The 12,243-nt window shown below is 45.2% G+C and overlaps 1 protein-coding gene across 4 annotated transcripts in view; it reads left to right on the forward strand.

Moving 5' to 3' along the window:
* tox (thymocyte selection-associated high mobility group box) overlaps positions 1 to 12,243 on the forward strand; it is a 278,982-nt gene that overhangs the window by 162,734 nt on the left and 104,005 nt on the right. For all 4 annotated transcript variants that reach the window (XM_041189002.1, XM_041189003.1, XM_041189001.1 and 1 more), the window contains exon 3: positions 4,610 to 4,852. In XM_041189002.1, coding sequence (XP_041044936.1) covers positions 4,610 to 4,852 — 243 coding nt within the window. The remainder of the gene's footprint in view (positions 1 to 4,609; positions 4,853 to 12,243) is intronic.

Below are 12,243 nucleotides of genomic sequence, written 5' to 3' on the forward strand. Positions count from 1 at the left end.
CCTGGAGGTTACAGCATTTCCAATGCAGCAACACATGATCAAATTAATATTACCCAATCTCATAAAAAGAAGGAAATGCAAGAGGAAATCTGTTAAGAGGCAAAAAGGGAAGCTATAAAACATAATTAAGAATAAAGTGTAGCTAGAAATTTTGATGGCATCAGAGTGATGACAATTTTTGATGGTGCAGAACAAATATCTTTGTGAACTGAATGAGAGAGAAAGTGAAGAAAGGATATGCCCTCAGCTACATAGCCAAGTCTATTAACGGTGTGGCAAGTGTGAATGCTGACACTATCACTGCTTTGACAATTTGCAATGGTGACTTAAAGTATCACACCATATTTTGCCTGCACATCACTTTTAGGCCATGTGTGCTTGTTTGGATTGTAAGAAAAAAAATTTGCAATGTTATGGGGTATATTTTGTGAGGTTTGACTTCCCTGGTGGAGTCTTGCATCCAACAGGAAGGAATTAAAAATGTTATTCACATTTGATTTCAATAGACAGAACTGCTCAGGCATTTTAATGGAAAAGAAAAAAAGAATGCATTTAGTGTGGCCGGAAGGCATTTGTTAATATAGTTGTCAGTAGATTACAAGGACGTCTGTATGTGAAACTGCAGAAAAGACAGTATGGTTGCAGATGAGGATAGGAACACATGATATGGATATGTTGTTCTGATATTCTTGCTAAAAGCAATGCCCGAAACCTGCTCGAGAAGATATGTGTGTTCTATATTAATGACTGGAATGACAAGACGGAGTGTATTGTAGCCAAATTTGCTAACAAGACAAAGCTAGGTAGGAAAGCAAGTTGAGGAGGATACAAAGAGTGTGCAAAGGGATATAGTTTGGTTAAGTGGGCAAAAAATTGGCAGATGGAGTGTAACGTGAGAAAATGTGAGGTTATCCAGTCTGGTATGAAGAATAGAAAAGCAACATTGTATTTAAATTGAGAGAGGCTATAGAATGCTACAGTACAGAGGGCTGTATGTGTCTTTGAACATGAATCACAAAAAGTTAACATACAAGCAATTAGAAAAACAAATGGAGTATTGGTCTCCATTGCAATGAGGATGGAGGTTAAAAGTAGGGAAGCCTTGTTACAACTGTACTGGGCATTGGTGAGACCAAGCCTAGAGTACTGTGTACAGTTTTGGCGTAGGACCCTCCCCTGCCATTGTGGCTAATTGAGCCACTGGTGTCACTGACAAAGGAACTGAGGAGCCACTGTCCACACCTGGAGGGCCCTGACAGAAGCCTTCAGGTGCGGAAAGCAAGGCACACTTGTACCACCCTGCTGCCCAAGGAGCGGGAGAACCTGGTGGACACTGCAGGTGCCTTGTTCCCCTCTCGCTTTGCCACTGCTGCAGTAGAGCTCTTGGACACGGTCTGTATGCATCTCCGGCATCCACTGGGTGGTCTGCTGGATCAGGCTCTTTGAGGGTCATCAGTCTTTCCGTGGAGGAATCCAAGTGCGCTCATGCTTGTGGCAGCAATCATGGCCTGGATGCACTCCTCAATCGTCTGTGTCAAGGTGCATATAGGCTCTGGAATCTTCGCCAGATATTCCCTCACCTCATGCTGCAACTGCAGCAGTTGTCATATTAGCAATGACTCCAGAGACACATCATCAGCCTGGGGCTCAGCATGGACCTGTCCTTCCACAGTCCTCGAACTCTCAGTGGCCTCAGCTGTCACAGCACCCGTCAGCTGCTCAGGCATGTCTGTGATGTGCTCGCCAGATTGTGACCCTGAAACTAATCATGATCAGATACTAACAATGTGAGAGTATCTGCGCTGGTGGAGGGTACAGGGGAATGATGAGAGAGTGTGTCCATCCTCTGAGGCTACCTCATCCACCTCAGAGGTGGGCAGCTGTTCCCTGTTCTCACCAGCTGTCTGCTCTTTGGCTGACCTGCATGTTAAAACAGATAAATTGAAGGGTTTTGGGTTTCCCATTACAGCATTCCAACTATCCTTCCAGTTCTATGTGTTCAGTGGTGGATACTTGAGAGCTATGCCTTGTGTATGTCATATGCAACCTTGTACCTCTACAATCAGTTACTCAGTCTCTTGGCTGGGCACTGCTGTCTTGCCATCAGCATTGGAGCGGCTGCCATGCTGTCTTGCCAATTCTAAGGTCTCTAGCTTCCTCCATGGGAGTCAGGATAAAGAGGAATGGAATGCCTCCACCTGTCTTGGTCTGTTTCTTTATGTTATGGGCTGTCTTCTCCTGCAAGCACACTGTTAGTCACCCCACAGAGAGGAGCACAACGCCCATGCTGGTGGCAGCCCAGTGGTCCGTGATGGACACACCCAAATGCCTCCTCTATATGCGGTTGACCTCAAGCGACGTGGTGGGGGTCAGCAAAGACAGATGGGTGCCTATCACCAAGGTGTGCCATGCCTGTGACAGAATACACTGCTGCCTTGACACCATTGCCACTAACAGAGTGGTCACTCCCTCTCCACCGAATGCACTCCCTTGTGTTGCCACATGGAAGGCCCAAAGGGAAAAGAAGTCTGGAGTACTCAACTTGGCGGACTGAACAAGATCATTGACATACTTGCAGTACTGAAGATCGGGTTCTCCGGATGACCCCCTGACTACTGAACCTCCTCTGTGACCTCCATCCAGGATTGCTTGGTGAGGTGGCCCATCTACTACTCCCATCCCTGGGGAGGAGGACCGCCTGCCTTACCCTTGCAGCCTGGGGGAGAACCTGCAGGGAGGCATCACTGAACTGTGGGGTCACCCAGTATCTTCCTTCGTCCATCCTGGCTGCAGGTTCCCTTATTTTCTTAGCTTTCTAGGCAGTCGCCATTAGATTCAGTATTGGCAACCTTTTAAATAAGACACCAGTGCCTGCCACAGCATCACCTGATGCTGACCCTGTATGTGGAATCCTGTTGTATCTAAAGATCACTCCTATATTTGCCTAAATAAAAACAGTCACTGTATTCACAGTTCACAAGGCAATTATGAATGAATGCAGCCATTTGGCCCATCCTAATTCATCCATGTTCAAAGACCCTGAATTTTCCCCATTGCATCCAATTATTTCTTAAATACTTCCAGGGTTTTTGTCCCCTCTACACTAACTGGAAATCCATTCCATATATTGATTTTTTTTTGTGAAGAAAAGCTTCCCAAGATCAGTCCTAAATGCGTTTCTAGCTAATTTGAACCTCTGCCTGTTTTCCCTAGCCTTGTAATTTATTTCAAATGAATTTCTCAGATTTACCTTTCCTGTACTGTTTAGTTGCTTAAATACCACTTTAGCATCACCTATCAAGTGCCTGCTTTCAAGACTAGAAAGAACAGTTTCCCTAGTCTTTCCTCAAAATTCAGTCCAGGGCCTGGATATTTATTCTGTAACAGAGGGAAGGAGCCATGGACAGGAATCTGGAATTGTCAGGTATCTCTGCTTTCGAGGATGTTTTAATAGTTTTTGCCAGGTTTCCTATCCAGCAGCCAAACTGATGGTTAGCAAAATTGCATGGGTGATTGGTGATCACAGGGTCAGGCATGGGGGAGCTCACAGGAACATCTTGGGGGGATGGGGGTAGTTCATGACCGCAGAAGGATAGGGAAGAGGTTTGGGGTCAGAGGTCATGGAGGTGGTCCAGATCAGTGGAGGGAGGGTGTGGAGAGTTTGCCTGCTTCTGTTTGTTAAAAATTTGACCCTCCTCCCATTTTGGGGGGCTAAAAATGCCCTCTCAGGATCAGCCTCTTTGCTCTTCTTGACACTGCTTCTGACACTTGCATGTCTCTTCTGTGCATCAATGTCAAGCACTGGAGGAAGTACACTATATAATTTGTTCGTACTACCTCTGAGTTGTAATCTATTATTTTAGCTACTCAGTTCAATGTTTTATTGATTGATGCTTGCATCTCTGCATCAAAATAATTCATAACATGTGAAGTGCTTTGAGATGTTTCTAAAAGATGTGATAACATTGAGTATTTTTACTGCTAGCTCAAACCTGAAGCACTTCCTGGCTGTATGGTTCAGCCACTCACTGTCACTAAGAGAGCTCTTATTCAGTAGAGACATTCAATGTTTTGCATACACTAAAAAATGAGATACTCATGCTATTTTGCATGACAAAGTTGATTTGCATTATACATCCTGCAGCCTTTATTTGTCATTGCACATTTTTGCTACTACCAATGATAGTTTTAAATCACTTTTTAAACACTTGTGCTAATTCTCAGCGATTTGAAATAAACTGTAATTAGCATTAGATTTTTCCATTTAATGAGAATAATGAATTCCATAAGTTTGAAATAAGCATTTCAAGTTGTTATTTTAGACCTTTAAGTTCAGATTCCAGAATTGTTTGGTTTGGTCTATGTGGGGGCAGATTTGGATTCATCTCCTGCACTGGCTGAGTTGAGTGGTTGTATGATACCCTACAAAATAAAATGACAAATTCTGCTTGCAATTGTCTATCCTGGTGGCTAGAAATACCACACTGAGTTTCATTTATCCCTTAGGCAATGTTATGGTGGAGATTGATTTTGCTTGAGGGAGCTATGATTTTTTTTTAAATGCAGACAATCCTCAAGATATCTATTAAAGTGCCACTTTATTCCACAGTCTTATCCAGTCCCAAACATCGGAGATGAGGATTTGGATATCCCTCCTATTACTCCACCTACCATGCCGGACCATTCACTTCTTCACTTGGCTGACACAGAATCCAGCTACCACTCAATCTGCCACTCAATGCCTCAGAATGGGCTACTTCAGTTCAACCCACAGAGCATGAATCTTCCTGCAATAACTGTGTCCAATATGTTAAACCAAGATGGAGCTCTGCTTTCAAACTGCCTTTCTGTGGTAGGTAATTCATTTGTTATTTTTCTAGTCAAATAATTTGCCAGTGTTTCCTAAGCAATTGGCAATTTAACTGTTATCAATTATTATAGTGATATACTGTGATTTCACAACTGTTTTGATATACTTGTAATTTTTCATATTTATGAGCATCTTTCAGGAGGTCACAAAATGATTACTAAATTGATGCCTTATTCTTCCTTAAATTTATAAAATACATTATGAACAAATTTGAAACTTTAAAACAGTACAGCCTAAAATTATTGTTAACAGATATATAATGAATTATCCTCTGTTAAAACAGTAGACAAAGGGACATCATACTAACATACTGTTAATAACACAAAGAATAATTACTAGTTTTGCTATATTGCAACGTGCCAAAAATAATGAAAGATTCTTGAGAATGAAAGGTGAAATGCATTTTACCAGTGCCTAGCAACAACAATTAAACCACAAATGTCAGTAAATGAGATGAAAATTGATGCATAGTTTCCCAAAATTTGCTTTTGCTTAGATTTAGGCCAAGTTTACAATAAACAATTCAAACCAACGAAAAGGGGATACCTATGACATGAATGAAATATGGGGAAAAGGCTTGTGGGTGAGAGGTTGGGATCGATTGTGGCTATCTTTTAGGTGTTAAGAGTGCTGTTAGAGCTCCAGAATTGCATCCGCGCCAGATTGATGAAAGTGTGACCATGCACATTGAACATCAGCCAGAAGTAAGCAGAGCAGGCAGATCATGGCACCATTCGGGGTATCATATCGATTTTTTTTTATTCATTCATCGGATGTGGTTTTTGCTGGCTGTGCATTCATTGCCCATCCATAATTGTCCTTGAGAAGATGGTGATGAGCTGCCTTTATGAACCGCTGCAGTCCATGTGATGTAGGTACATCCATAGTACTATTAGGGAGGGAATTCCAGGATTTGACCCAGCAACAGTGAAGGAACGGCGATTCGTTTCCAAGTTAGGATGGTGAGTGGCTTTGAAGAGAACTTCCAGGTGGTGATGTCCCCATCTATCTGCTGCCCTTGTCTTCTAGATGGTCATGTTTGTAGGATTGTGAGGTGCTGTCTCAGAAGCCTTGGTACGTTCCTGAAGTGCGTATTGTAGATGGTACACTATGCGTCAGTGGTGGAGGGAGTGAATGTTTGTGGAAGGGGTGCAAATCACGTGGGCTGCTTTATCCTGGATGGTGTCAAGCTTCTTGAATGTTGTTGGAGTTGCACACATCCTGGCAAGTGGGGAGTATTCCATCACAATCCTGACTTGTGCATTGTAGATGGTGGACAGGCTTTTGGGAAGTCAAGCGGTGAGTTACTCGCTGCAGGATTCCTAGCCTCTGTCTTGCTGTTGTAGTCACAGTATTTATATGGCCGTCCAGTTCAGTTTCTGGTCAATGGTAACCCTCAGGATGTTGATAGTGGGGGATTCAGTGATGGTAATGCGTCTGAATGTCAAGGGGTAATAGTTAGATTCTCTCTTATTGGAGATGCTCATTGCCTGGCACTTGTGTGGTGCAAATGTTACCTGCTGCTTGTCAGCCCTGGTTATTGTCCAGGTCATACTGCACTTGGGCATGGACTGCTTCAGTATCTGAGGAATCGCGAATGGTGCTGAACATTGTGCAATCATCTGCAAACATCCCCACTTCTGGACTTACGATGGAAGGAAGGTCATTGATGAAGCAGCTGAAGATCTAGGACACTACCCTGATGAACTCCTGCAGTGATATCCTGGAGCTGAGATGACTGACCTCCAACAACCGTAACCATTTTCCTTTGTGCTAGGTATGACTCCAACCAGCGGAGAGTTTTCCCCCGATTCCCATTGACTGCAATTTTGCTAGGGCTCCTTGATGCCCCATTGAGTCAAATGCTGTCTTGATGTCAAGGGCAGTCACTCTTGCCTCACCTCTGGAGTTCAGCTCTTTTGTCCATGTTTGAACCAAGGCTAGTGAGGTCCGGAGCTGTTGGCCCTGGCAGAACCTAAACTGAGCAAGTGCTGTTTGATAGCACTATTGGTGACCTCTTCCATCACTTTACTGATGATGGAGAGTAGACTGACAGTCCAGTAATTGGCCGGTTGGATTTGTCCTGCTTTTTGTGTACAGGACATGCCTGGGCAAATTTCCACATAGCCGGGTAGATGCCAGTGTTGTGGCTGTATTGAAACAGCTTGGCTAGGGGCACGGCAAGTTCTGGAGCACAAGTCTTCAGTACTATTGCCGTAATATTGTCAGGGCCCATAGACTTTGCGCTATCCAGTGCCTTCAGCCATTTCTTGATATCACGTGGAGTGAATCAAATTGGCTGGAGACTGGCATTTGTGATGCTGGGGACCCCTGGAGGAGGCCGAGATGGGTCATCCACTCAGCACTTCTGGCTGAAGATTGTTGCGAATGCTTCAGCCTTATCTTTTGCACTGATGTGCTGGGCTCCCCCATCATTCAGGATGGAGATATTTGTGGAGCCTACTCCTCCAATGAGTGGTTTAATTGTCCATCACCATTCACGACTGGTAGCAGGATTGCACATCCTAGGTCTGATCCGTTAATTGTGAAATCGCTTAGCTCTGTTTATCACTTGCTGCTTAAGCTGTTCGGCATGGAAGTAGTCCTTTGTTGTAGCTTCACCAGATTGACATCTCATTTTTAGGTATGCTTAGCGCTGCTCGTGGCATGCCCTTCTGCACTCTTCATTGAACCAGGGTTGATCCCCAGGCTTGATTGGAATGGTAGAGTGTGGGGTATGCCATGAGGTTACATATTGTGGTTGAATGCAATTCGCTGCTGATGACCCACAGCGCCTCAATATTGTCCAGTCTTGTTTGACTGGATCTGTTCAAAATCTATCCCATTTAGCATGGTGGTAGTGCCACTCAACACGATAGAGGGATCCTCAATGTGAAGGCAGGACTTCGCCTTCACAACGACTGTGCGCTGGTCACTCCTACCGATACATTCATGGACAGATGCATCTGCAGCAGGCAGGTTGTTGAGGATGAGGTCAAGTATGTTTTTCCCTCTTCTTGGTTCCCTCACCACCCTCACATTGTAAACAGTTCCCTTGGAATACAGCATTGCTTGGAGAATGCACAGAGACCACACAGATCAGGACAAGTGCTAGTAGAGGGAGGAGAAGGTGGGGGAAAAGGACTCTCAGCAGGAGGCCATATCCACCCAGGATGTTCAGGGAGCAATTCTCCAATATGAACCTCAGCGAGGAACAACGTGTAATACACCTGCGCTTCAGTGAACATGTCCTCACTGAAATATGCCACTGCTGCAGCCACAACTGCAATCTCAGAGTAGGCCAAGGACTGCGTTACCAATGGCTATGAAGGTGCCTCTGGTGCAGACCCAGTCTAGCAGCTATGTCCTTTAGGACTCAGCCAGTTCAGTCTGTTTCTACCGAGCCACTCTTGGTGATAGACATCGACGTCCCATCTAGAGTTCTGCGCCCTTGCCACTCTCAGTGCTTTCTCCAATTGGAGGAATACTGAACCATTAACTGAGGGGTGGTGGTACGTGGTAATCAGTAGGAGGTTTCCTTGCCCATGTTTGACTTGATGCCAGGACAACTCCCTCCCAACTGTATACCACTGTGCCACCACCTCTGCTGGGTCTGTCCTTTTGGTGGGACAGTGATGGTGATGGTGGTGTCTGGGACATTATCTGTCAGGTATGATTCCATGAGGATGACTATATCAGGCTGTTGCTTGACGAGCCAGTGAGACAGCTCTCCCAATTTTGGCACTGGCCCCCAGATGTTAGTCAGGAAGACTTTGCCGTTGTCATTACTGGTGCCTGGGTCGATGCTGGGTGGTCTGGCCAGTTTTATTCCTTTTAGGCTTTGCAGCAGTTTGATCCAACTGAGTGGCTTGCATTCCATCACACAAAGGACATTTAAGAGTCAACCACCTTGCTATGGGTCTGGAGTCACATGTAGGCCAACAAATTTCCTCCCTAAAGAGTGAACCAGATGGGTTTTTACAACAATTGATACTGGTTACATGGTCATCATCAGACTTTTAATTCCAGTGGTGGGATTTGAACCCAGGTCCCCAGAGCATTACCCTGGGTTTCAGTTTTACTAGTGTAGTGATGCTTACCACTATGCTACCACCTCCCTAGATTTGATACCAATGCTACCATTATGGAACCCAAAGCTGCACCCAACACCATCTCTTAACTGCACAGCTGAGCACACATTCAGCAGCAGGAAGGACTGTCCCTCCCCCACCACAAGTGTTCATTGATTTTTTTTTCCAGCTTTGTTTCAATTCCACAAGTGTTTGGTGCTTTCCGATAGATGTTTCAAATTATAGCAGTCTACAGGGATTGGTGAAGTTTTTACTGGATTCAAGGCTTCTGTACAAACAAGCTACTCCCAGACAAAGGACATAGTAAACAGTTCCCTTGGAATACAGCATTGCTTGGAGAATGCACAGAGACCACACAGATCAGGACAAGTGCTAGTAGAGGGAGAAGAAAGTGGGGGAGAAGGACACTCAGCAGGAGGCCATATCCACCCAGGATGTTCAGGGAGCAATTCTCCAATATGAACCTCAGCGAGGAACAACGTGTAACACACCTGCGCTTCAGTGAACATGTCCTCACTGAAATATGCCACTGCTGCAGCCACAACTGCAATTTCAGAGTAGGCCAAGGACTGCGTTACCAATGGCTATGAAGGTGACTCTGGTGATGAACTTCCTTGCGTTTGGCTTGTTTCAGGCTGGAGCTGGAGATATTTGTAACATGTTGCAGTTTGCCATCCACTGTTGCATGAGGGAGTTCACTGAGGTTGTCGAAGAGATTTAACTACATTTCACTCTCTTGCACCAGAGAGAAGCAGTTGGAGTGAGCACATGGCTTTGTTCGGATAGCACAGTTCCCCGTGGTGGAGGGTGCCACTATTGTACGCATGCTGTGCACATGTGCATGAGGTATGTACCAGAGTTATCAGCCATGTTGGCAGCAGCAAGCCCTTGTCACTCAGTGGCCATCCTCTTGTTTGCTGTGGAAGCTGAAATACAGCTGGCACAACAGACTGTACACACATCACTTTGCAGGCATCACAAGTCAACTCTGTCACATAGCGGAAGCAAGAAGGATTTCAATCGCTCAGCGTTCAACTGGTGTGCGACCACACACACAGAATCATGCAAGTCCATGTCTGCTATCCTTAACAGCAGCCATGATGCTTTCATTTTGTAACAATTTGTTGTACCAGCTGTATTTCCGCCTCCCAAAAGGATAGCTATTGGGTGACAAGGCCTTGCTGCTGCCAACATGGCTGACGACTCCAATACATACCCCATGCACATGCACACAGCATGTGTACAATGAAAGCTACGCTGTCACAGGGGTTGCGATAGGGCAGACATTGGCATGCTGAAACAACACTTCTACTGCCTGAACTGCTATGGAAGAGCAGGTGTCAAGATTTCTGGTGGTCATCTGCATACTACACCATCATGGAGGGACTGCCCTTGCCAGCAGCTGAGGAGCAAGATCATGAGAGGAAGAGGCAATTTTGCTGTCAGTGCAGTGCCTCCACCACGATGAGGGGAGACCATCAGCTTAACAGATACAGCCTCCATGGTGGTAGCCTGAGGGCCATTGGAGCCAGAGGCTCTGTGGTCCAAAGAGAAGGCTGCAGGCAGAGCCCTTCTCGCTCTTGGTCTCCTGATTTTTTAATTTTTAATTTACCTACCTGGAGTCTGCCTTAGGTCTCCTGCCTACCTCAGTAGCACCCACCATGCTTGGAGTCTTCTAGAAATGCCGGCCCTCTGATTGGCTGGCACAATCAAGAGCCCATCCTTAATTGGACAGCAAGCCCAAAGGTAGCCAATTCAGAGCTCGCCTTTGGTAAAATCACTGAGGCGGTCCTGCTGCCAGCAACTATAGGCTCCCAACCCCCATTGCATCCTGACATCATGGTTCTGAAGCCTGTCGTAAAATCATGCCTTTTGTCTCCACCCCACAACTTTATTTCCCACCTATCTTGTATCGTCTGTAAATTTGGCTACAGTGCAGTCAGTCCCTTCATCCAAGTCATTAGTATAGATCATAAATAGTTGAGGCCCCAGCACTGATCCCTGTAGCACTCCACTAGTTACAGTTTGCCAACTTGAAAGTGACTCATTTAGCCTGACTCCCTGTTTTCTGTTAATTAGCCAATCCTCTATCCATGTGAATATATCATCCCAGCGCCATGAGCTCTTATCTTGTGTAGTAACCTTTTCCGTGGCACCTTACCAAATGCCTTTTGGAAATCCAAACACTACATTTACTGGCTCCCCTTTATCCACTGTGTTGTTACATCCCCCCAAAAAATCCAATTAATTTATCAATCATTACTTCTCTTTCATACCATATCAACTCTGCTTGATTGCATTATGATTTTCAAAATGTCCTGTTATTACTTTCTTAATAATGGATTCCAGCAATTTCCCAAATATTAGCCAATTGGCTTATGACTTCCTATAGTAGCCACAACCACTCACCTGGGTGGTGCTTCAACAATCCCAGCAAGGTGTTTGTGGGCAGATTTCTGGACTGGTGCAGCACTCTGCCCATTGAATGCCATAAGCCACAGCCATGATGATAGCAGTCTGAGCCTGATTGGCAGCATTCAGATTTTGGGTGACTGCTGCTTGTGCTCACTGAAAGTTGTATTGTCGCTCATCAGACATTGCATCATGATTGGATCCACAAATGTGCAAATGAATTTGACCTCCACTTCCATGCCAGAAAGGATGGGATCCAAGCTCTGTGCAAGGCCCTTGGCATTGGCAGACTTTCTCTTGCATCAAGTACATTGTTATGCACAACCCATTAGCCTTTTTCTGTAGGCTGCCCAATCAAAATCCTCCTAAGTCTTGTGCGTGAGAATCCATATGTGACCTCGCCCTTAGTGAGCTGGCACCCACATGACCCTTTCCTCCAAGTCTGGCTGGAGACAAATGACCTGCGTCCATAAACTTGCAGATCCAACCTCTAATCTATCCAAAAAATTATACGCAGTGTCTGTATCTGAGCCGATAGCTGTGAGTGTGAAATCAAGTGGCAGTGCAACTTCATTATCACTGTTTTTTTGCCATTCCCCACTGCCTGATCGGGTCACTTTCTTGGATATCTGAAAGGAGAAAGGCACAAGTGTAAGTGATTATAGTGTGGGGAGACTAAAAGGTGAACGCTTACCCCATCTGCGGCTTGTAAATCAGAACTGAGTGAGTGATGCAGAGGAAGTTGGATATGAGGAGGAGGATAAGGTATGAAGATACCATGATCTTCAGTGGTTTCCACCCCATTGCTGGCCACAGCCTCAGCCCAATAATTACCTCCTCCATGGGGTTAGGACATGCAGGTACACTTAT

Source organism: Carcharodon carcharias, chromosome 6 (assembly GCF_017639515.1).
Source record: "Carcharodon carcharias isolate sCarCar2 chromosome 6, sCarCar2.pri, whole genome shotgun sequence".
NCBI lineage: Eukaryota > Metazoa > Chordata > Chondrichthyes > Lamniformes > Lamnidae > Carcharodon > Carcharodon carcharias.